This window comes from Heterodontus francisci, chromosome 6 (genome assembly GCF_036365525.1).
Source record: "Heterodontus francisci isolate sHetFra1 chromosome 6, sHetFra1.hap1, whole genome shotgun sequence".
Taxonomy (NCBI): domain Eukaryota; kingdom Metazoa; phylum Chordata; class Chondrichthyes; order Heterodontiformes; family Heterodontidae; genus Heterodontus; species Heterodontus francisci.
Window position 1 is genome coordinate 62,593,921 of NC_090376.1, and position 25,265 is coordinate 62,619,185.

At 43.0% G+C, this 25,265-nt stretch overlaps 1 protein-coding gene across 6 annotated transcripts in view; it reads right to left on the reverse strand.

Moving 5' to 3' along the window:
• The window catches only part of LOC137371343 (coiled-coil domain-containing protein 138-like), a 144,062-nt gene that overhangs the window by 84,002 nt on the left and 34,795 nt on the right, over positions 1 to 25,265 (reverse strand). For all 6 annotated transcript variants that reach the window (XM_068033787.1, XM_068033790.1, XM_068033789.1 and 3 more), the window contains exons 4-6: positions 7,499 to 7,620; positions 5,117 to 5,304; positions 1,430 to 1,588 (exon numbers count right to left, since the gene is read on the reverse strand). In XM_068033787.1, the coding sequence (XP_067889888.1) occupies positions 1,430 to 1,588; positions 5,117 to 5,304; positions 7,499 to 7,620 (469 nt within the window). The remainder of the gene's footprint in view (positions 1 to 1,429; positions 1,589 to 5,116; positions 5,305 to 7,498; positions 7,621 to 25,265) is intronic.

Genomic DNA, 25,265 nt, shown 5'->3' on the forward strand with positions numbered 1-25,265 from the left:
GGATTGGAGATCCAGAGTCTCTGCAAAATGGGTCACAGTTTTGAGCAGCTAGTAGCAAATGAATGCAAGGAAGCAATGCAAACAGGGCTGGTAGGGCTTTAAATATGGCACCAACACCTGCTCCGGAGTGATATACCACTGTATTTGGCATCTCGTCTCCTGCCCCGTAATGTGATTGGAGGGGGGGGTCCCTGTGCCTCCATTATACAAAATAGCCACCCGCTGCGTGACCACGGTGGGGCAGTCGCCCACGTGACAAATGGGAAAGGCATCCATTTACGGGGCCACTGCTGGTTCACCCCAGAATGTGCACTCCATATGAGGCAAAAAGAAAACTCAACCATGTGAATTAGCTATTAAACATGGTGATGGGTTTCCAGAAAGGCAGGTTCCCAATTGACCAAAAGAAAAAAGCCTAAGCCTATTCTTATCCAGTGTTCATACAACATGCCAGTAGAGATCCTGGATAACACTTTTTCCTCCACAATGCAGGAGTCTTGAAGTTAATTAGAGTCCTTACCACTAATGTGGCTGAGATCAACTAACTTACAAACTGATCTGGGACCAAATTTAAGATATTCTGCCTCAACTGCTCACTGAATAAGTGTGTAGCCATATCAGGGAAACCTGCCTGGTTTGTTTTTGAAAAAAGGATGTGTGGTGTTAAAGTGTGTTATGATCTGTTCCATAGAGATTAATCTTACAATGCTTCAGAAAGGCACCATGCTTACTTTATAAGATATAGATGAGAGATTGCTTTTACTCCTTTGAGGCTGTGCAATGCTGTTATGTTTTCTTAAAAATTTCAGGTCTTTCCCAGAATGCTCTCTAAATCTGAAATAAAAATAGAATTTTTGAACTTTCTTGGCTAGTTTTCACGAGAAAGTATGATTACTAAACTCACCTAATGCCCCAAAAGGTTCTTATTGTTTCAGTAATGGCCCATAGACCATCTGTTCAGAACTCTGTATAGATGGACTGAGTGTGACATTTTGCATCTCCATTATTTTAAAGTAAGCAGAAAGGGTACAGAAGTACTTTACAACAGGATAATATGCTAACCCAAGTATCAAAGAGTCTCTAACATTAATTTTGATACTGCTGACACATTTTCATTCTTGAGTAAAGGGAGGGGAGGATGATGGGATGAACAATGTACAGGAAAAAAGTCTAAGGATCTGAGGCATTTCTGATCACATGAAAAGAAACAGGAGAAATATATATGAATGTTTTTCTAGAAAATATGTTCATAATAAATTAAAGCTTGTCTCACTGAAAAGGAAAATACCACTGGGATTACCATCCAAGTTATTAATACAAATAATCAGTTGGACAGTTTCTGACAAGTAACAGCAGATGATAACCAGGAAAAATGAAATGTAAACTATCAAAAGTAGTGTAGTGAGTAACCTGCTGTAGTTAACTATACCTCCTTCATAATCTGAAACTTAGCGTGAACCTCTTCCTCTACTCCTCTTAACTTTGTTAATGCATCTTGATGTTTGAAGAGCAAAGCCTGTCTGTTTGCTAGGCGTTGTTCATGTAACTGCACCTGATGTCGGTAGTCCTGGAGCGCAACACTTTCTCTCTGCATTACAACATAAAAATCAGGGCAGTTACTTATTAGATATATACATGGAATCAGTATATTTTATACCTTAAAACAATATAGCACAGGGTTGTCCAACCTTATTACGTGGGGGGGGCACATTACAATTTTTGTCCTACATGAGCAAATTTCAGAAAGATAAAGGCAACACAAATTTATCCTATCAGAAGAACAACAAATGTGTATTTTTGTAAAGAAGCTTTAAATGAGAAGCCTAACTTATTGACTTACTTTCTCGTCATGATATTGAAAACTGACTTAGTGACATACCTGACATTGTTTTTGCTTTCATAAGTAGTGAATCTCTGCCCGCGCACTTAATGCAGCGATGCAGAGTATTCTGGATAGATTTCCATCCGTCAGGAGAGACCTTGATCTCTCTCTCCCCTCTCCCCATGCTGTGTGTGTGTATGTCTCTGTCTCTCTTTACCCCCACCTCCCCCTCTCCCTGCTCTAGGACTAGGAGATACAGATTGAAAGTTTTGGGCAAAAGATGCAGGGGAATATGAGGAAGCACTTTTTTTTATGCAGCAGGTGGTAATGACCTGGAACTCACTGCCCACAAGGGTGGTGGAAGCAGAGACGATCAATGACTTCAAGAGGAGGTTGGATGGCCACCTGAGTGAAATCGACTTGCAGGGCCAAGGCGTTCAAGCTAGGGAGTGGGACTGACTGCATAGCTTCGTGGAGAGCTGGCATGGACTCGATGGGCCAAATGGCCTACTTCTGTGCTGTAAACAAGTGACTCTGTGATTCTATCTCTCTCTCTCTCTCTCCCCCCCCCCCCTCACATTCACTCTCCATCCCCTCTCTGCCCTTCTCCTCGACCCCGCATCTCTACACCCCTCTCGCCACGCTTCTCTACGCTCCCCCCCACCACCTCTCTCTCTCTCCACTCTACCCCTCCCTCTCCCCCCCCCGTCTCTCTCTCTCCCCCAACTCTCTCTGTCTCCCCCCAAATCTCCCCTCCCATGTCCCCTGCTCCCCACTCCCCGCTACCCGTTCCCAGCTCCCCGCTCAGCATTCCCCGCTCCCTGCTCAGTGTTCCCCATTCCCACAGCTAGATAATTACCAATGCCTATTTTATTTAAGTTGGGATGAGTGAAGGCGGAAACCTGCTCAGTGTGCAGGTTACTGGACATTTACTGAATTGTGCAAAAGCAGCAGGGGCGGGCGATCCTAGGATGCCTGTGCTGCATTCCACCAATCAGCACCGGTCAGTCACAGGGAGTGAACAATCACAGACAGGGGTCCCCTGCCCATCAGACACAGGTTCCATCTCCACTTGACGTATAGGGGAGGCGTCAATCAGAGCCGAGCCACAGGCAGATTAGCGAGCCAGATGGAAACCTTCGACGGGCCGGATTCTGGCCCGTGGACCATACGTTGGACAACCCTGATCGAGCAGGTAAATGCTCTACTCCTCCACAAAAAAACTCAACACCACTTTTATAATGCCTTTAACATAATAAAATGGCATACAAGTTTGATGATTAATATTTCTATTAAACTTTTAAATAAGAGCAATTTTCACTTTGGGAAGTATGTGAGTGAGAGAAAGATATGGCAGACAGTGCCAATCCTCATTCTAATTTGAGTTATTCTTTCAGACCAGTAACCTGATGGCTTAAGGACTCAAAGAAGCAACACAGGAACAGAAGTAGGCCATTCAGCCACTTGAGCATGTTCCCGCATTCAATGAAATTGTGGCTGATCTGCATCCTAACTCCATCCACCCACCTTGGCTCCATATCTCTTTATACTCTTGGCTAGCGAAAATCTATCGATCTCGCACTTAAAATTATTAATTGAGCTAAGACATACTGCTTTTTGTGGGAGAGTGTTCCACACTTCTATCATCCTTCACGTGTAGACATATTTCCTAACTTCTGAATGGCTCTGATTTTAAGATTATATCTCCTTTATCTAGACTCCACCAGCGGAAAATGTTTCTCACTATCTATTTAATCAATACCCTTCAAAATCCAAAAACCTCAATCAAATCACCCTTTAACGTTCGATATCCCAGGGAATATTTGTCTAGTTTATGGTACCAGTACTCATAATTTAATCCATGGATCCCTGGCAACATTCTGTTGAATCTGTGTTGCATTCCTCCCAAGGTCAATATATTCTTTCTAAGTTGCAATAACTGTACACAGTAATCAAGATTTGGTCCAACTGGGGCTTTGCATAGCTGTAGAAAAATATTCTCCCCCCCCCTCTATATTCTAGCCCTTTAGTTATAAAGGCTAACAATACATTAGCCTCTTTTAATTATTTGAGGATCAAATTCTGCAATGTTGTCTATTGTTTTATGAAACTGTACGAGTACCCCTCACTTCATATACATTTCTTTACATATGTGTATTTAATTTTTAACTCTTACAATTTTAAAGATAAGGATACATAGAAAAATAGTGTTGAATATTTATCATTTGGAGGTAGGCAATTCGCATTTAACTGTATTGGGAAGTAGGTAGGTTTAGCTGACTGAGGTCAATTCTAAGATTTGGTAGCACTGGAGAATGATCTTGGGGTTTGGCAGAACTGATGTGTGAGGTCAGAGTTTGGCTGCACTGTGGGAGGTAGCTGGGGTTTGGCAAAATGAAGAGAGATCCTGTGGTCTAGCACACTTTGAAGAAATAATCTGGGGTTTGGTAGACTGGAGGGATGGAATATAGGATTTGGTTCACTGATGAATTCCTGGGGTCAGTCAGTAAAGGCTTTTGGTTGGGGTTGGGGGGGGGGGGGGGGGGGGGTGCGGGTTGGGGAGGTGGAGGTTGTGGCAGGTAAACAACCTGATAACACACAAGTTTCTAAGTTTCACAGAGATCTTCACAAATATTGAATTTAGCATTTCCTGGATGCTTCTTTGTCTGTTTCTTTCACTTAACCATCACTAATTATATTGTTTACATTTTCCAATAGAGGTGCTGCTGATCAGAGTTTTTCTGTTTACCTGAGAAGCATTCAAATTAAGCCTCTGTCCTTTAGTTTGAGAAAAGAGGAAGTAACTCAAATCAGGATGAGGAAAAATACTGTACTCCATCTGTCTCTCAGCTTATACTGCTTTGTAAAAGAAAAGCTAATATTTAAAAATGTAATTGAAAATTTATTTGAATTTATCATACAGTTTTTATTGAAGTTATTTCTCAAAACTATAAACTGACTTACTGCTCTAATAGTCATTATGTGAGTCCAAGAACAGCTGGAATTTTGTATATAGATATCCCAAAAGAACATAATTAAAACAGAGAGCCAACAGTCAATTTTGAGAGATGCGGTGTGAGCTGCTTTGGTATAATATGACTAGATTCTTTCCTGGTTTTGTACTTCACATGCTTTCCTCGAACAGAATTGCAATCACCACAATTTACATCCACATGCAAGTTGGCTAATCAAGATATGTTTAGAATTATGCATTTGTTTAAAGGTAATTGACCAGCAGAATACTAGTTTTGACAATCATAATTACGTCATACTCATAGCACACTGCATGCCTACCTGTAAGTGGTGCCGTATGCATGCTAACTCATTATAAATTTGCATTGTTTCAGCTGGCAAAAGGCAGGGATCACCCCAAGATTCTGAAAAGCAACCATTCTTCTTTGATTCTGTAATGCTGTCATCTGTATAAGGTACTGTAGCTGATGTGAAATCGGTGGCAGCTAGGTTGGAAGGCAATGTAACATCTGAAGACAAGAACAAAGTCATAAACTGTTAGCCAAGCACGGAACGAATTTTTGTAAAAATTATTAGTGACAAAATTAAACCTATTTTTTAACATATAAATACTAGAGTATAATGACTTACTCTAATTTCACAAGGTCACATCATCAAAGATGGAAATTAACAACTTTAACTGATCATACAGAAACATATCTGGGAACTTCTGCAGTTGTGTCCATGACCAAATTAGCATATATATTAATAAGTGAAAAAGTCAATTATCAATATGTAAAAAAGTACGGCAGCAAAAATAGCAGAAATCATACATTTTGTTGTAGTTTAAACTGGAAACCACTTTTAGGGAGAAAACCAAGTTAAACATTTTCAGCCTTTAAAAGGATTTTAAAAGAATCTGGAAACCTCTTTGGAATAGCTCTTGGGCTATTCAGTGCACTCGCGAGGCTATGAAATAGTTGTAATAATAAAATGTAAAACAAGCCCTCTACTTTTAAGAAGCTTTAAAAGGCATATAATTCAAGATAATCTCAACATTTGTGGTGAATTCAGGATTATTTGCAACTAGAAAGTAAAAAAATAGGAGCTGGAGTAGGCTATTTGGCACTTTGAGCCTGCTCCGCCATTCAACAAGATCATGGCTGTTCTTCTACCTCAACTCCACCTGCCTGCACTATTTTCATATCCTTTTTCTCCCCTTAGCATCCAAAATCTATTAATCTCTGTCTTGACAACACTCAACAACTGAGCATCTACAGCTCTCTGGGGTAAAGAATTCCAAACATTCACAACCTTTGAGTGAAGAAATTTCTCATCTCAGTCCTATATGGCCACCCCTTATTCTGAGACTGTGACCCCCCTTGTTTGAGATTCCCCAGCCACGGGAAACATTTTCTCAGCATCTACACTGTCAAGCCCCTTAAGAATTTTATATGTTCCAATTAGATCACCTCTCATTCTTCTAAACTCCAGGGAACATAGGCCAAGTCTACTTAACCTCCTTATAAGACAATCCCCTCATCCCAGGAACCAGCCTAGCGAATCTTCGTTGCACTCCCTCTAGGATAAATATGTCCTCCCTTAGGGTAAACAGTCAAAAACTGCATATAGTACTCTAGGCGTGGCCTCACTAATGCCCAGCATAACTGTAGGAAATTAGATGCCGTTTGAGAAGAGGCAGATGGAAGCGCATGGCTACTTCATGATCACTAGCACATCAACCAGTGACCAGGCCAGCGTTTATCTATTCACTTGCAATGGATTTGATGAATTACTTACTCTAATTCCTGTTCTCTTCCTCAGGACACGATTTGAAGACGAGCAGGGGAGTTCTCTCTGTATCCTGACCAATGCTGATCCCTATACCATCATTGCTAAAAATAAATTGTTTATTTACCTCATTGCTCTTTGTGGAACCTTGCTATGTGCAAATTAGCTGCCACGATTTCCTACATTACAGCAGTGACTGCCCTTCAAAAGTACTTCATTGTCTCTGAAATGCTTTCAGACATTCTGAAGTCGTGAATGGCACTATATACAGAAAGAGAAGTTTTTTTCCTTTTTCCACTTGTTTTGGGATTAAATACTATAAATGGTTGCAGATCCTTCCTTTAGAAGTAGAAATAGTTCAGTAGCATGATCATTCACTTTTTTTTCCCCAAGTATAGCCTGTACTGATCGAGGCTACATATTCCAAAATTATTTTGGAGTCACCAGGCTCAATGAGCCGTACTGGAAAGACACCCCAATTTGTGGCTGAACTCAATGGGGGTGGATTCAGGGAGGAATCTACAGCAATCCCTCAACATTCTGTGCAATTTGACCACCCTGTAAGATATAACATGTTTTTAATCTAGAGACGTGAAATACATATTTTCTTGATGGAAGTGGAAGCATGGCAAAACTGTGCAATATTCTGCTTTGTACAGGGCACACCCATGTTGGGTGATTGGCTCAATGTCAACGCATACCAAGTCATTGGTAATCAGTAGAAACTGAGTCAGAGATTGAATACACCACATAAATTGTTTGACCATACAGGAAAAAAAACAATACAGCAACTTGTTTGTTTATATGCCATTTTTTTTTTAGGTTCTTTGACAACATATTGTTCCCGTAATCTTGCCAAATCAAGAACTGAACAAAAACAAAGCATCACTGCAGACATTAGTGTAAAAGAAGCTCAAGTCTATCAGTACTAACCAGTTTCTGTATAAAACTGTGTTCTACTATCTGGTCTTGTGTGCATTGTGGGTTCTTCTTCACTCAAATATCCCTCTAATTTTTTATTTGAGCAATGAGTATGGTCATAAGCATCATCAACCCTGCAAATTTAATGAAGTTAGAAATGAGTATCTCTAAGTTGTTTAAAATACAAGTTATAATATTTAGGCAACTTTTTATTTAAACAACACATAAGCATGAACACCAGGTATGCATCTATTCACATTATTACATAAGTATGCAGCAATTGATTTAAGTCCATGTTCAAAAGTTGGTTTGCTTACAAAAAGTAACTCAATGGCTGTGAAGTGCTTTGGAATGCTCTGAATATGAAAGGCACCATATAAATCAAAGTACTTTGTTCGAACAAAATTTCATAATGGAACACATTTATTTTTGCCATAAATGCAACATTACCAAAATTAGAATCACATTCTTAAAAGAGCTATCTATATTATTGGAATTCCAGAGTTGTATCTACAGCTTCACACTTCAATATAACCACATTGGTAGGGTGGCAAATAATTTGCCCAAATAACCATCTATTAACTTAATTGTGTTAACTGACCAAATGAGTAACGGTTCATTCACTAAGATGGCAGTAAAAGATGCCTATCAGCAATGAACATCCAGCATAAAACCAAGCCAGTAAAATCAATTTTATTCAAAGCTACTTCAAGCATACACAAAACTAAACAACTTGCTCAAAAAACTTTACATAAGAACATAAGAATTAGGAACAGGGGTAAGCCATTCAGCGACTTGAACTTGCTCCGCCATTCAATAAGATCATGGCTGATCCGATCATGGCCTCAACTCCATTTTCCTGCTGTCCCCCATAACCCTCAATTCCCTTGCAGATCAAAAATCTCTCTAGCTCAGCTTTGAACATATTCAATGACCCAGTCTCCACTGTTCTCTGGGGCAGAGAATTCCAAAGATTAACGATCTTCAGAGAAGAAATTCCTCCTCATCTGCCTTAAATGGAAGACCCCTTATTCTGAAACTGTGCCCCCTAGTTCTAGATTCTCCCACCAGGGGAACCATTTTTCAGCATTTTCCCTGTCAAGCCCCCTCAAAATCCTAGATAGGGTTTTCCCTAGAGCAGAAAAGGCCGAGGGGGGACCTGATTGAGGTATACAAAATTATGAGGGGCATTGATAGGTTAGATAGGAAGAAACTTTTTCCCTTAGCGGAGGTGTCAATAACTAGGGGGCATAGATTTAAGGTAAGGGGCAGGAGGTTTAGACGGGATTTGAGGAAAAATATTTTCACCCAGAGGGTGGTTGGAATCTGGAACGCACTGCCTGAAGGGGTGGTCGAGGCAGGAACCCTCACAACATTTAAGAAGTATTTAGATGAGCACTTGAAACGCCATTGCATACAAGGCTACGGGCCAAGTGCTAGAAATGGAATTAGAATAGTTAGGTGCTTGATGGCCGGGACAGACATGATGGGCCGAAGGGCCTGTTTCTATGCTGTATAATTCTATGATTCTATGTTTCAATAAGATCACCTTATATAACTCCAATGAGTATAGGCCCAACCTGCTCAACATTTCCTGATAAGACAACCCCTTCATCCCAGGAACCAACCGACTGAACCTTCTCTGAACTGCCTCCAATGCAAGTATAACCCTCCTTAAGTAAGGAGACCAAAACTGTACGTAGTACTCTAGGTGTGGTCTCACCAATGCCCTGTACAGTTGTAGCAAGACTTTCTTACTTTTATACTCCATCCCCCTTGCAATAAAGGCCAACATTCTTTCTATCAGAACTTTACTTGCTGTACCTGCAAGCTTACTTTTTGTGAATCATGTACGAGCACACCCAGATCCCCCTGTATCACAGTATTCTGTAGTCTCTCTCTATTAAAAAATATCCTGCTTTTCTATTCTTCCTACCAAAGTGGATGACCTCACATTTTCCCACATTATACTCCATGTGCCAAATTTTTGCCCACTCACTTAACCTATCTTATCCATTTGAAGACTCTGTATCCTCCTCACAACTTGCTTTCCCACCATTTTGTTTCTTTTATAATTTAATAAAGCAACAAAATATCTCTCAAAGAAATCGCTAACTGAATTCATAAATCAATATATCTTAGAAATACTTCAGTCTGTGTAAATAGGTCACCATCTCTGGGAATTGCAGCTGGAATTCCCAACATTCGCAATGTTTTCCTGCCAATATTTTGAGCTCTGAGCGTATGATACCTGTTTGCAGTCCGTGACAATTGGAGGAAATTGTTTTTTATGCCCGACACTAAGTAGCTCTCCAATGCCACAATAAAGATGGAAAATTATGCAGTCCAAAAATTAATTTCTGAAATCTCCACTGCTGAAATAATGTCACATTGGCCTATAGCACAATGGGCAAGCAGTTCTGCTTGGGAGGGAGTTGAAACTGTTTGGTACAAGGTCAGTGATGGCAATGAATTATCTAAATTGTTCTGCTTCATTGTTTTGGTGAGTTACCTCAGTATCTTCTACAGCCAATAGTCACCAGAAAGAAAGATTATTGACTTTATTTATTTCAATATGATCTTACCACTACAGGCTCAACCTTGCTGTTTCTTGGCATCTTTCCCTCTACTCCTCCTGGTTTTTAAGCTTCCAGATTCAAACAAATCTACTCAGATCCTGGACTTTGCTTCTCCTGAGCAGCAATAATATTTATTGAGAATGGAATTATAATAATATGCAAATCCACATTAACAGCAGAAGTAAAACTGTGTTATGCCAATAAGATATATACAACAAACAAACAAATAAAAACTTTTATATTGCACCTTCCACACATCTTCGTGATGTCACCAAGACCTTTGCAGCCAATGCTGAAGACACAGCAACAATAAATGTTTTTTTTAAATTCATTCATGGGATGTGGGTGTCGCTGGCTAGGACAGCATTTGTGGCCCATACCTAATTGCCCTAGTACTGAGTGGCTTGCTAGGCCATTTAAGAGGCAACCACATTGCTGTGCGTATGGAGTCACATGTAGGCCAGACCAGGTGAGGATGGCAGATTTCCTTCCTTAGAGGACATTAATGAACCAGATGGGTTTTTGCAACAAACGACAATGGTTTCATGGTCACCATTAGACTAGCTTTTAATTCCAGATTTATTAATTGAGTTCAAATTTCACCATCTGCCGTGGTGGGACTTGTCCCCAGAGAATGAGCCTAGGGGTCTGGATCACTAAAATCCAGTGACACTATCACTACGCCACCACCTCCCCAAATGCTAATTAATAGTGCAAACAACTGGATTGCAGAGGATCATAACTGTTTCAAATGGACTGTCCAGGAAATTGATCAAAACTATAAATATTCATAACTTTACTGCGCTCTCCTGGTTTTGTTATTTATCTAGTTGTAGCCGTAGTATCACTTGTAATAGTCTCTCTTTCCACTCTGGCATTGTTACCTCTGGTATTCCCCAAGGATATATTCTTGGCCCTTCCCTACATGCTGCCCTCGGCGACATCATCTGAAAGCAAACTGTTAGTTTTCACATGTACCCTGACAACACCCAGGTCTACCTCACCACCACCTCTCAACTCCACCACTGTTGCTAACTTATCAGTGTGTTTCCGACATCCAGAACTGGATAAGGAGAAACTTCCTCCGATTAAATATTGGGAAATCTGAAGCCACTGTCTTCGATGCCTGCTCCAAGCTCTGTCCCCTAGCTACCTACTTCATTCCTTTCTCTGACAACAGTCTTTGACTTAACCAGACTACTTGCATTTGACCCCGAGATGAGTTCCTGGCCACATATCAGCACCATCATTAAGACTCCCTATTTCCACCTCCATAATGTCGCCTGACTTCAGCTCTGCCTCAGCTCACCTATTGCTGAAAACCGCATTCATGCCTTTGTTACCTCCAGATGTGACTATTAGAACATAGAACATAGAACATTACAGCACAGTACAGGCCCTTCGGCCCACGATGTCGTGCCGAACCTTTAACCTACTCTAAGATCTAAGTAACTACCTACCCTTCATTCTACTATCATCCATGTACCTATCCAAGAGTCGCTTAAATGCCCCTAATGTATCTGCTTCTACTACCACCGCTGGCAGCGCATTCCATGCACCCACCAATCTCTGTGTAAAGAACCTACCTCTGACATCTCCCCGAAACCTTCATCCAATCACCTTAAAATTATGCCCCCTGGTGATAGCCCTTTCCACCCTGGGAAAAAGTCTCTGACTATCCACTCTATCTATGCCTCTCATCATCTTGTACCCCTCTATCAGGTCACCTCTCATCCTTCTTCGCTCTAATGAGAAAAGCCCTAGCTCCCTCAACCTTTCTTCGTAGGACATGCCCTTCAGTCCAGGCAGCATCCTGGTAAATCTCCTCTGCACCCTCTATAAAGCTTCCACATCCTTCCTATAATGAGGCGACCAGAACTGAACACAATATTCCAAGTGTGGTCGAACCAGGGCCTTATAGAGCTGCAGCATTACCTCGCGGCTCTTAAACTCAATCCCCCTGTTAATGAAAGCCAACACACCATACGCCTTCTTAACAACCCTATCAACTTGAGTGGCAACTTTGAGCGATCTATGGACATGGACCCCAAGATCCCTCTGTTCCTCCACACTACCAAGAATCCTGTCTTTTTCCGCATTCAAATTCGACCTTCCAAAATGAATCACTTCACACTTTTCCAGGGTGAACTCCATCTGCCACTTCTCAGCCCAGCTCTGCATCCTGTCAATGTCCCGTTGCAACCTACAACAGCCTTCCACACTATCCACAACTCCAGCAACCTTCGTGTCATCGGCAAACTTGTTAACCCAGCCTTCCACTTCCTCATCAAAGTCATTTATAAAAATCACAAAGAGCAGAGGTCCCAGAACAGATCCTTGTGGAACACCACTGGTCACCGAGCTCCATGCTGAATACTTTCCATCTACTACCACCCTCTGACTTCTATGGGCCAGCCAATTTTGTATCCAGACAGCCAACTTCCCCTGTATCCCATGCCTCCTCACTTTCTGAATGAGCCTACCATGGGGAACCTTATCAAACGCCTTGCTAAAATCCATATACACCACATCCACTGCTCTTCCTTCATCAATGTGTTTTGTCACATCTTCAAAGAATTCAATAAGGCTTGTGAGGCATGACCTGCCCCTCACAAAGCCATGCTGACTGTCTCAAATCAAACCATGCTTTTCCAAGTAATCATAAATCCTGTCTCTCAGAATCCTCTCCAATAATTTGCCCACTACCGACGTAAATCCTGGCTGCTCTCTCACATTCTACCCTCTGCAAATTTGAGATCATCCAAAACTCTGCTGCCCGTGTCCTTGCTCGCACCAAGTCCCATTCAAGCATCTTCTTCTTAGGCAGTTCCTCAGGAACGAGGATGACTTTCTTCCATTCCAGGGTTGTGGGTCCTTAGGTGACTGAATAGTCCAATTCTGGATCCGCACAATCTGCCATAGGTGGGGCAGGTGGTGTCCGGTGAGGCGAGTGAATGGGATGCTCGAAACTCCAAACGCTTCTTCCGCTGTTTGCACTTAGTCGCTGCTTGAGCATGGCGATGTTGTTCGAACTGGCTGGCACTGTTGCGGATGCTTCTTCTCCATTTTGGGCAGTCTCAGGCAAGAGATTCCTACGAATCAGTGGAGATGTCACATTTTTTCAGTGAGGCTTCAAGGACATCCTTGTAGCATTTCCTCCTCCTGATAGCCTCTTGCCGTGACGGAGCTCAGAGTAGAAAGCTTGTTTTGGGAGTCTTGTGTCACGCATGCGGAAGATGTGACCCACCCAATGTAACCGACTAGCCATGGCCAGTGTCTCAATACTGGGGATATTGGCCTGGAGCACCTGTCCTGCCACTGAATTTGCAGGATCTTGCGGAGGCACCGCTGGTGGTATCTCTGCAGGGTTTTGAGATGTCTGCTGTACAGTGTCTATGTTTCCAACACATACAGGAGGGCAGGTAACACTGCGGCCCTATAGACCATGAGCTTGGTGCCAGGTTTGAGGCCTTTGACATCAAACACTTCTCCTGAGACAAGCGAAGGCTGCACTGGCACACTGGAGGCGATGCTGAGTATCATCGTCGACATCTGATTCAACCATCACCCCTGTAATCGCTAACTTACACTAGCTCCTGGTCAAGCAATGCCTAGATTTAAAAATTCTCATCCTTGTTTTCAAATCCATCCATGGCCTCGCCCCTCCCTATCTCAGTAAACTCCTCCAGCCTCTAAGATATATGTGCTCATCTAATTCTGGCCTCTTGAGCATGCCCGATTTTAATTACTTCACCACTGGTGTCCATGCCTTCAGCTGTCTAGGCCCTAAGCTCTGGAATTCCCTTTCTAAACCCCTCCGCCTCTCTTTTTTTCCTTAAAATCTATCTCTTTGACCAAGCTTTGGCCATCTGCCCTAATCTCGCCTTATGCAGCTCAGTGTCTAATTATGCTTTATAATGCTCCTGTGAAGCACCTTGGGATGTTTTATTATGTTAAAGGGGCTATACAAATATAAGCTATTTCATTTCAAAGGAAACTGCAAAGATGCATTTGACAAGAAAATCAGTAGTGCCATCAAGGAAGTTGGTAACATTTAGGCCACAAAGGTGATAGGTAGTGATCATGTTCAACAGCCCACTAACTCCAATTTGCCACAAACGTCTCAAGGCTCACCAATGACTAGAAGCTTAACTGGATGTTGACTGTTATGATTGAGTCTTATGATTTCAGACACCTGACAATTAAGTCTTTTAAGACTATATTAATAGTACTGCAAAATACAGAAAGGGTATAATTACCATCTGGGAACAGGGTATAATGGCTTCAGCATTTTTACTTTCTCAAGTTTGTTGGCCAAACACCAGCTACATTATCTATATTTGTATCCAACTTGTTTACTACATGTGTAACCTTGCCCTGCTCAACCATAACCACAAAGGCTCCCATATATTGTTCTGATTATGACCCAAAGACTGTTTCAAAGAACAAAGAACAGTACAGCACAGAAACAGGCCATTCGGCCCTCCAAGCCTGCGACGATCTTGATGCCTGCCTGAACTAAAACCTTCTGCACTTCCGGGGACCGTATCCCGCTATTCCCATCCTATTCATGTATTTGTCAAGATGTCTCTTAAACGTTGCTATCGTACCTGCTTCCACCACCTCCCCCGGCAGCAAGTTCCAGGCACTCACCACCCTCTGTGTAAAGAACTTGCTCGCACATCCCCTCTAAACTTTGCCCCTCTCACCTTAAACCTATGTCCCCTAGTAACTGACTCTTCCACCCTGGGAAAAAGCTTCTGACTATCCACTCTGTCCATGCCGCTCATAACTTTGTAAACCTCTATCATGTCGCCCCTCCACCTCTGTCGTTCCAGTGAAAACAGTCCGAGTTTATCCAACCTCTCCTCATAGCTAATGCCCTCCAGACCAGGCAACATCCTGATAAACCTTTTTTGTACCCTCTCCAAAGCTGCCACGTCCTTTTGGTAGTGTGGCGACCAGAATTGCACGCAATATTCTAAGTGTGGCCTAACTAAGGTTCTGTACAGCTGCAGCATGATTTGCCAATTTTTATACTCTATGCCCCGACCGATGAAGGCAAGCATGACTTATGCCTTCTTGACTACCTTATCCACCTGCGTTGCCACTTTCAGTGACCTATGGACCTGTATGCCCAGATCTCTCTGCCTGTCAATACTCCTAAGGGTTCAGCCATTTACTGTATACTTCCCACCTGCATTAGACCTTCCAAAATGCATTACCTCACATTTGTCCGGATTAAACTCCATCTGCCATTTCTCCGCCCAAGTCTCCAACCGATCTATACCCCGCTGTATCCTCTGACAATCCTCATCATTATCCGCAATTCCACCAACCATTGTGTCGTCCGCAAACTTACTAATCAGACCAGCTATATTTTCCTCCAAATCATTTATATATACTACAAACAGCAAAGGTCCCAGCACTGATCCCTGCGGAACGCCACTAGTCACATCCCTCCATTCGGAAAAGCACCCTTCCACTGCTACCCTCGGTCTTCTATGACCGAGCCAGTTCTGTATCCATCTTGCCAGCTCACCTCTGATCCCGTGTGACTTCACCTTTTGTACCAGTCTGCCATGAGGGACCTTGTCAAAGGCTTTACTGAAGTCCGTATAGATAACATCCACTGCCCTTCCTTCATCAATCATCTTTGTCACTTCCTCAAAAAACTCAATCAAATTAGTGAGACACGACCTCCCCTGCACAAAACCATGCTGCCTCTCGCTAATAAGTTCGTTTGTTTCCAAATGGGAGTAAATCCTGTCCTGAAGAATCCTCTCTAATAATTTCCCTACCACTGACGTAAGGCTCACCGGACTATAATTTCCTGGATTATCCTTGCTACCTTTCTTAAACAAAGGAACAACATTGGCTAATCTCCAGTCCTCTGGGACCTCACCTATAGCCAATGAGGATGCCAAGATTTCTGTCAAGGCCCCAGCAATTTCTTCCCTTGCCTCCCTCAGTATTCTGGGGTAGATCCCATCATGCCCTGGGGACTTATCTACCTTAATGCTTTGCAAGACACCCAACACCTCCTCCTTTTCGATAATGAGTTGACTGAGACTATCTGCACTCCCTTCCCTAAGCTCATCATCCACCAAGTCCTTCTCCTTGGTGAATACTGATGCAAAGTACTCATTTAGCACCTCGCCCATTTCCTCTGGCTCCACACATAGATTCCCATCTCTGTCCTTGAGTGGGCCAACCCTTTCCCTGGTTACCCTCTTACTCTTTATATATGCATAAAAAGCCTTGGGATTCTCCTTAATCCTGTTTGCCAATGACTTTTCATGACCCCTTTTAGCCCTCCTGACTCCTTGCTTAAATTCCTTCCTACTGTCTTTATATTCCTCAAGGGATTCGTCTGTTCCTAGCCTTCCAGCCCTTACGAATGCTTCCTTTTTCTTTTTGACTAGGCTCACAATATCCCGCGTTATCCAAGGTTCCCAAAACTTGCCAAACTTATCCTTCTTCCTCACCGGAACATGCTGGTCCTGGATTCTAATCATTTGACATTTGAAAGACTTCCACGTCAGATGTTGATTTACCCTCAAACAGCCGCCCCCAATCTAAATTCTTCAGTTCCTGCCTAATATTGTTATAATTAACCTTCCCCCAATTAAGCACCTTCACCGAGGACTACTCTTATCCTTATCCACAAGTACCTTAAAACTTATGGAATTATGGTCACTGTTCCCAAAATGCTCCCCGACTGAAACTTCGACCACCTGGCCGGGCTCATTCCCCAATACCAGGTCCAGTACGGCCCCATCCCTAGTTGGACTATCTACATATTGTTTCAATAAGCCCTCCTGGATGCTTCTTACAGGTTCTGCCCCATCCGAGCCCCTAGCACTATGTGAGTCCCAGTCAATATTGGGGAAGTTAAAATCACCCACCACTACAACCCTGTTACCTTTACATCTTTCCAAAATCTGTCTACATATCTGCTCCTCTACCTCCCGCTGGCTGTTTCGTTATCAGACAGATACTATTTCCATTTTACTTCTCCATACAAAGACCATCTGTTGACACTTAACCTTTCTATACAATTGTAACAGACATGAGCAATGATTGGGTTATTATTATAATACCCATATCAAGACATCATGGTTTTTAGCAATGCTGACACTCGCGAATTTTTAAAGATTACATGCAAGGTTACAAGAGGCAATCGTGAACACAATAGTCAAAAAAGGAATATACAGCAGTACAAGGGTTGTGATATAAATGCTGGCTGCACATCCTACACTACATGGGCCAGCCATAGCAATGCAGTGCCTGCAAGAGAGCAGAGCGGCTGGGTCCTCTGCGATGTGACTCATCTCCTGGCCCTTAAAAGCCTATCTGCCATTTACAAAGGCTCAAATTGGGAGTGCAATGGAATACTCACCAATCACATACATGGGTGCAGCCACAACACTCAAAAATCTCAAACCTTCTACGACAAATTAATTTGCCTGATCAAGCCCCAGGTCGTAGATCTCAATAACCATTCCTTCCACCAACTGTGGCTGCAGTACGTACAATCTACAGCATCTCTTTCCACTGTGACTTATCATTGGGAAGGACAGGAGCAGCAATTGTGGGAATACTGTCACCTCAAAGTCACACATCAGCCTGACTTGGATGCGCATTATCATTCCTTCATTGTTGCTGAATAAATATCCTGGTATTCCCTACCTAAAACCATTGTGGTAGCACCACAGGAACCACAGCAGTTCAAGACGGCCCACTTCTCAATGTATCTAGGATGGGCAATGAATGCAGCATTGCCAACATTACACAGATTTGAAGAAGTAATTTTAAAAAATAAATTGAGAAATATAAGGACTGAACTGTACATTCTATTTCTGGCTGAACAAAATGGTCTTTTCCAGTCCTGTATACTCCTGTGTTCCAGTATTGCATCCCCCAACTCCCATCTCAATCACAGTTCCCTGCTCCCTCCCATCCTAGATTATTGCCCCAGCTCCTTTGCGCAAATGTGACATGATACTGCACCCACTCCTCCACTCAAAGGCAAGATCACCTTTGTGATTTAGTGCCTCATATCTAGTATTCAGATCTCCATGGCAGGTGAGGAGGAAAATAAAAGAGTACAAAGCATACAGGAATAAAGATACATACATATGTATATAAAGAAGGGGGCTGGATTTTTGTTCCTGGGTTGGGTCTCCAAGGGCGGGAACATTTCCAGGTTCCAACCCTGGATCGCCTCGACACCTGAAGCCCAACGTAATTCTCAAAGAGCAAGCCAATTAGTGGCCAGGTGGCATATTTGCCATCCAATTAGGAGAGGCGGAGGCAGGGAGTAGGTGAGAAAGTAATGTGATGGGTCCAATTAAAGGGGAACTGGCAGCCTTTATTATGGTTGCCGATTTATTTTGTAATGGGAGAAAGATATCAGCGGCCAAGCAGCAGGACAGGCTGTGCAAGGGCAGCCCCACAATTTACCGATGCCTCCCTTGAGATTCCCTTGTGGTTAGCACCGCAGCCTCACAGCTCCAGCGACCCGGGTTCAATTCTGGGTACTGCCTGTGTGGAGTTTGCAAGTTCTCCCTGTGTCTGTGTGGGTTTCCTCCGGGTGCTCCGGTTTCCTCCCACATGCCAAAGACTTGCAGGTTGATAGGTAAATTGGCCATTATAAATTGCCCCTAGTATAGGTAGGTGGTAGGGAAATATAGGGACTGGTCGGGAAGTGGTAGGAATATGGAATTAGTGTAGGATTAATATAAATGGGTGGTTGATGGTCGGCACAGACTCAGTGGGCCGAAGGGCCTGTTTCAGTGCTGTATCTCTAATTCTTTTAGAGGTGGTGGCATCACAGTGGTGCGTTCTATTTCCAGAGAGTAGCAGCAGAAGGCAAGCTAGACAGAGGAAGCAATCACGACTGGAGGTGGCTCAGAAAGTGAGTAGCCGCAGCATTGTCAGAAGGATCTGGGTACAACGACAGAAGCTCTTCAATGACCTTTTGCAGATTGGCAAGGTGAGTGCAAGGCTGCACCCAAATGACAGGCCACAAGCAGAGCAGCCTGACGGCGCATGGACCTCCCAAGCATTGAAAAAAATGTGTGCCCAGGAGCATTACAGAGCCATAGGCAAAGCTCACAACACTGGTAGTAGTGGAGGAGGCAACAATGAAAAGAGTAACATGTGTAAGTACCACTGGAAGTAGAGGAGGACGACACTTTGGTTCCAACTCTCATATGCTCTTGACCTTGCAGGAGAAAGGAGCGCTTAAGAGAAGTGCGACGATGAAAAAATACAAACTCAAACTCAAGAGTTATAGAATCATAGAAAATTTAAGGCACAGAAAGAGGCCACTTGTCCCATCGTGTCTGTGCCGGCCAAAAAACAATCCACCCATTCTGATCCCGCTTTCCAGCATTCCATCCACAGCCCTGTAGATTACAGCACATGAGGTGCATAATCAGATTCCTGTCAAATGATTTGAGGGTTTCTGCCTCAGCTACCCTTTCAGGCAGTGAGTTCCAGACCCCCATCATTATCTGGGTGAAAAGGTTTTTCCTCATCTCCCCTCCAATCTTTCTAACAATCACTTTAAATCTATGCCCCCTCGTCACTGACATCTCTGCTAAGGTGAATAGGTCCTTCACATCCAGTCTATCCAGGCCCCTCAAAATTTTGTACATTTCAATCAGATCTCCCCTCAGCCTTCTCTGTTCCAAGGACAACAACCCCTGCATATCCAATCTTTCCTTATAGCTGCATTTTTCCAGTCCTGGCGACATCCTCATAAATCTCCTCTGTACCCTCTCTAGTGCAATTACATCCTTTCTGTAATGAGGTAACCAGAACTGCACACAGTACTCAAGTTGTGACCTTACCAATGAGTTATACAGTTCCAGTATAATCTCCCTGCTCTTATATTTTATACCTTGGCTAATAAAGGAAAGGATTCCATATGCCTCTTAACCACCTTATCGACCTGTCCTGCTACCTTCAGAGATCAATGGACATTCACTCCAAGATCCCTCACTTCCTCTACACTTCTCAGTATTTTCCCATTAATCGTGTATTCCTTTGCCTTGTTTGACCTCCCCAAATGCATCACCTCACACTTCTCTAGGTTGAATTCCATTTGCCACTTTTCTGTCCATCTGCCCAGACCATCAATATCTTCCTGCAGTTAATAAAATTGACTTTGCCTTTTTTTTTTTAAATGGACAAATGCGGCAAAAGATGGCCGCATGTGTATTCGAACATTGCCACACTGTCTGTTTAGAACAAAGGATGTTCAACCAGGTTGACAGTTGTCAATTCAATCATCCTGAAACATTTCCAAATTGAATGATTCTTCTGAAATAAAGAAGGTGGGAAGTAGCCACATCCTGGGCCATGTGGGTCACCACAGGAAGGGAGATCTATGCCTCCCAACAGACGCAAGGTGTAAGACCATTTTGACCTTAAAAGTAGCACTCTAGAGAGACACACCGAGAAAAAAGCATCACCGAGAAGCTTGTCCAGCTAAAAGCTGGGGAGAAAATCAAGCAACCAAGAAGGGAGGCGTCCTGCTGTGAATTCTGTATTTCCAACCTATGCAGCAGTGAATTGAAAGTGATCTTCTGTCTTCAAACTGAACTTTCTACCAGGAGAGAAACCTGCAAACACCTCAGGCCTACAACCAAAAACTTGACTTCTAAGAGAATTCAACAGTTTACCGTGGACCCCAAAACCCTACCTCACTTGAAAATCACTTACCCCTTTTCCTCTCTATCTGTTTCATTTTGTGTGTGTGCGTGCGAATGAACGCGTTAGTGGATGCGGTTGCGACAATTTCGGGATATGGCACATTGCTCAATAAATAATTACATTTCTGTTTTAACCCTACAAGAAAACTTGTCCATGGAGGGGAGGCAGCCCTTGATATGGACGGGATGAAAGCACATCAGCGAGTGGGCGACGGCAAGATGGGAGTTTGTGCAAGATAGGGTGAAATGATCCAAACATCTCCAGGTGACTGGGATGGTGCTTCCTCCTTCCTGGTTTCCTCCATGCCAGAGCATAAGCTTTAATGGCCTGCATCAGCTCTGTAGAAGCAGCTCCCGACAGAGGCGATTTAGCATAACCACCTTATGGCTCTCATAAGGCCAGTTGCGGAGAGGGCGCCAATGCAGGCCAAAGTGACATCATTGTCTTCAGTGGAGGAGGAGGAAGCAAGCGTGCCTGTACAGTCATATCAGCCAAGCACACCCTCCACTAGCGTATGCATCACAGTGGGGCCTCATGCAATTTACGAATGTGCGGCAGTGACAGATGTGGGCAGTCCCCCTCAGAGGATGGAAGTCAGACACAGCCATGTTCAGCTGGGCGGAGAAGCACAGCCTTGGGTGTCACACACAAAGCGAGTATTCCTGGACCAGTTACTTGAAGCTAAATCAGTGTCAGAGCAGTGGGAGGCAGTCGAGGAGGAGATAGAGAGGGTCCAGAACAAATATGTTCCCATCAAGAAAAAGGGTGCGACTCCCAAATCTAGACACATATAATCATAGAATGGTTACAGCACAGGAGGCGGCCATTTGGCCCATCATGTCCATGCCAGCTCTCTGGAAGAGCAACTCACCTAGTCCCACTCCCCTGCATTTATCCCGTAGCCCTGCAACTTTTTTCTTTTCAGATAATTATCCAGTTTTCTTTTGAAGTCTCGATTGAATCTACCTCCACTACACTCTCAAGCAGTGTATTGCAGTTCCTAACCACTCGCTGCATAAAAAAAGTTTCTCTTCATGGCTCTGTTGCATCATTTGCCAATCCTCTTAAATCGGTGTCCCTGGGTTCTGAATCCTTCCAGCAATGGGAACAGTTTCTCCCTATCTACACTGTCCAATCACCTTATGATTTTGAATACCTCTATCAAATCTCCTCTTAATCTGTTCTCCAAGGAGAACAGACCCAGCTCCTCCAACCTATCCACTAACTGAAGATCCTCATCCCTGGAGCCATTCTCGTGAATCTTTTTTGCACCCTCTCTAATGCCTGCCTCAACATCCTTCCAAAAGTGTGGTGCTCAGTACTGGACACAATACCCCAGTTGAGGCCGAACCAATGTTTTTTTTTAACAGATTTATCATAACTTTCCTGTTCTTGTGCTCTATGCTCCTATTTATAAAGATGCTTTCTCAACCTGCCCTGTAACCTTCAATGATTCGTGCACATATACCCCCCAGGTCCCTCTGCTCCTGAACCCCCTTAAATTTATATTGCTTCTCCTTGTTCCTCCTACCAAAATAAATCACCATACTTTTCAGCATTAAATTTCATCTACCACTTGTCCGCTCATTCCACCAGCCTATGTCCTCTTGATGACTATCATTATCCTCCCCAAAGTTCACAATACTTCCAAGTTTTGTATCATCTGCAAATTTTGAAATGGTGCCCTGTACACCCAAGTCTAGGTCATTAACATATATCAAGAACAGCAGGGCACACCCAAGTCTAGGTCATTAACATATATCAAGAAAAGCAGGGGTCCTAACCCCACTATATACATTCCTCCAGTCTGAAAAACAACTGTTCACAACTACTCCGTTGCCTCTCACTCAGCCAATTTTGTATCCATGCTGCTACTGTCCCTTTTATTCCATGAGCTCTAACTTTGCTGACAAGTCAGTTATGTGGTACTTTATCAAATCTCTTTTGGAAGGCCATGTACACATCAACCACACTACCCTCATCAAACCTCTCTGTCACCTTATCAAAAAACTCAGGCAAGTTAGTTAAACACGATTTGCCCTTAACAAATCTGTGCTAACTTTCCTTAATTAATCCACATTTGTCCAAGTGACTAATAATTAACACCCCAACGTATGTCAAAGAGCATTCAGATTAGGTTGGCAAAATTGGGAAGCATTTCTCAGATGCCAAGCGCTCAATAATGCAGAAAGCCTAGAGGAGTATAGAAAGTTCAGGGGTGAAATTTAAAAAGTTGGGAAAGCAAAAGAGAGGGCATGACACAATACTGGCAAGTAAAATCAAGAATAACCCAAAGATATTTTACAAAGACAAAGGGCAAAAGCATAACTAAGGAAATAGTAGGGACGATTAGCGACTAAAAAGGTAACTTGTGTGTAGAAGCGGAAGACATGGGCATGGTTCTTAATGAATACTTTGTGTCTGTTTTCACAAAAGAGGGGGAATGAAACAGACATTGTAATTAAGGAGGAGGACTGTGAAATATTGGATGGGCTAAACATAGTGAGGGAGGAAATATTAAGATGTTTAGCATCCTTGAAAGTGATAAGTCATCATGCCCAGATGAAATGTATTCAGGCTGCTCAGACAGGAAAGGGAAGAAAAAGCGGAGGCTCTGACCATCATTTGCCAATCCTCTTGGGCTACAGGTGTGATGCCAGAGGATTCGAGGCCAGCTAGTGTTGTACCATTGTTTAAAAAGGGAGGAAGGATTAGCCCGTTGTTACAACCAGGTGAGGCAGGGGTCTAGGGCTCCCCTCTCAGTCTTTGCCTGGTTTGGCCGTAACAGGGTTTAATTTTTAAAACACCCTGTTTTAAGCTTCCCCTCAGTGAATCCTTGTGCACCGCTCTCTAATTGTAATGGCAAAGAAATCAACCAGACAGGTTTTCTTTGACTTAAACAAGAAACGTGTACATATATTAACCTTACAACTCTAATTCAGTTAAAACTACTAGAAAAACGTGACGCGACCACGCTAGCATGCATACATGATAAACACACATGCAAAGGGCGGCGCAGTGGTTAGCACCGCAGCCTCACAGCTCCAGCGACCCGGGTTCAATTCTGGGTACTGCCTGTGGGGAGTTTGCAAGTTCTCCCTGTGTCTGCGTGGGTTTTCTCCGGGTGCTCCGGTTTCCTCCCACATGCCAAAAGACTTGCAGGTTGATAGGTAAATTGGCCATTATAAATTTCCACTAGTATAGGTAGGTGGTAGGGAAATATAGGGACAGGCGGGGATGTTTGGTAAGAATATGGGGTTAGTGTAGGATTAGCATAAATGGGTGGTTGATGGTCGGCACAGACTCGGTGGGCCGAAGATCCTGTTTCAGTGCTGTATCTCTAAACTAAACTAAATAGAGACAGAGGAGGAGAAAGACGGAAAAAGGTTTAAAGTAATAGCTGGAGTTCAGTTACTGGCTTTTGGGTTTGATGTGAAGTCTTGGATTGCAGTTGTCTTGCTGTTCTCGTTGGGGTCCAGCGCACACTTTCAAACTTGTTTAGCTGCAGAAGTCTTCTCCCTTGAGATTTGAGTGGCTCTGTATCTGAATGCACGTAGCATTCAAAACAAAACAGATGAACTGAGAGTGCAAATAGAAATAAATAGGTACGATCTGACAGCCATAACAGAGACATGGCTGCAGGACGACATAGATTGGGACCTGAATATTGAAGGATACATGGCATTTAGGAAGGACAGGAAGCTGGGAAAAGGTGGAGGGGTATCTCTGTTAATTAATGATGGTATTAGCGCAATACAGAGGGATGATGCAAGTTCAGGAGACCAGGATGTTTGGGTAGAGATGAAAAATCATCAAAGGCAAAAAGTTACTTGTGGGAGTGGTGTACAGGCCACCTAACATTAACCACACTGTAGGACAGTGTATAAAGGAAGAAATAATGGCAGCTTGTCAGAAAGGTACAGTGATAATTATGGGGGTTTTAACCTACATATAGACTGGAAAAATCAAATGGGCGGAGGTAGCCTAGATGAGGAGTACATAGAATGTTTTCGGGATAATTTCTTGGAACAATATGTTCTGCAGCCAACCAGACAGCAGGCTATACTCAACCTGGTATTGTGCAACGAGACAGGATTAATTAATAACCTCATAGTTAAGGCGCCCATTGGTAGCAGCGATCATACTATCTTTAAGAATAGTCTTTTAGAATGCAAAATGTGCAGCCATGCTTCAGTGGTCTTTTAAACCAAGCCATTTTTTTTTTCAGTCCAGCAACAATTCAAAATTAATGTTCCATATGACGAAACCAACATGTCTCACTTTGGCAGGTATGGTTTTCATGACACTGTGAAATTACAGGCTAGTCGGCGTAACCTCAGTGGTGGGTAAATTATTGGAAAAAATTCTGAGACACAGTATAAAACATCACTTAGAAAGGACACTCACCATGGATTTGTTCCGGGTAATGCTTGTCAGGTGTTTTTGGGACTGGTAGGTTGTTTTAGTGGGTTTCC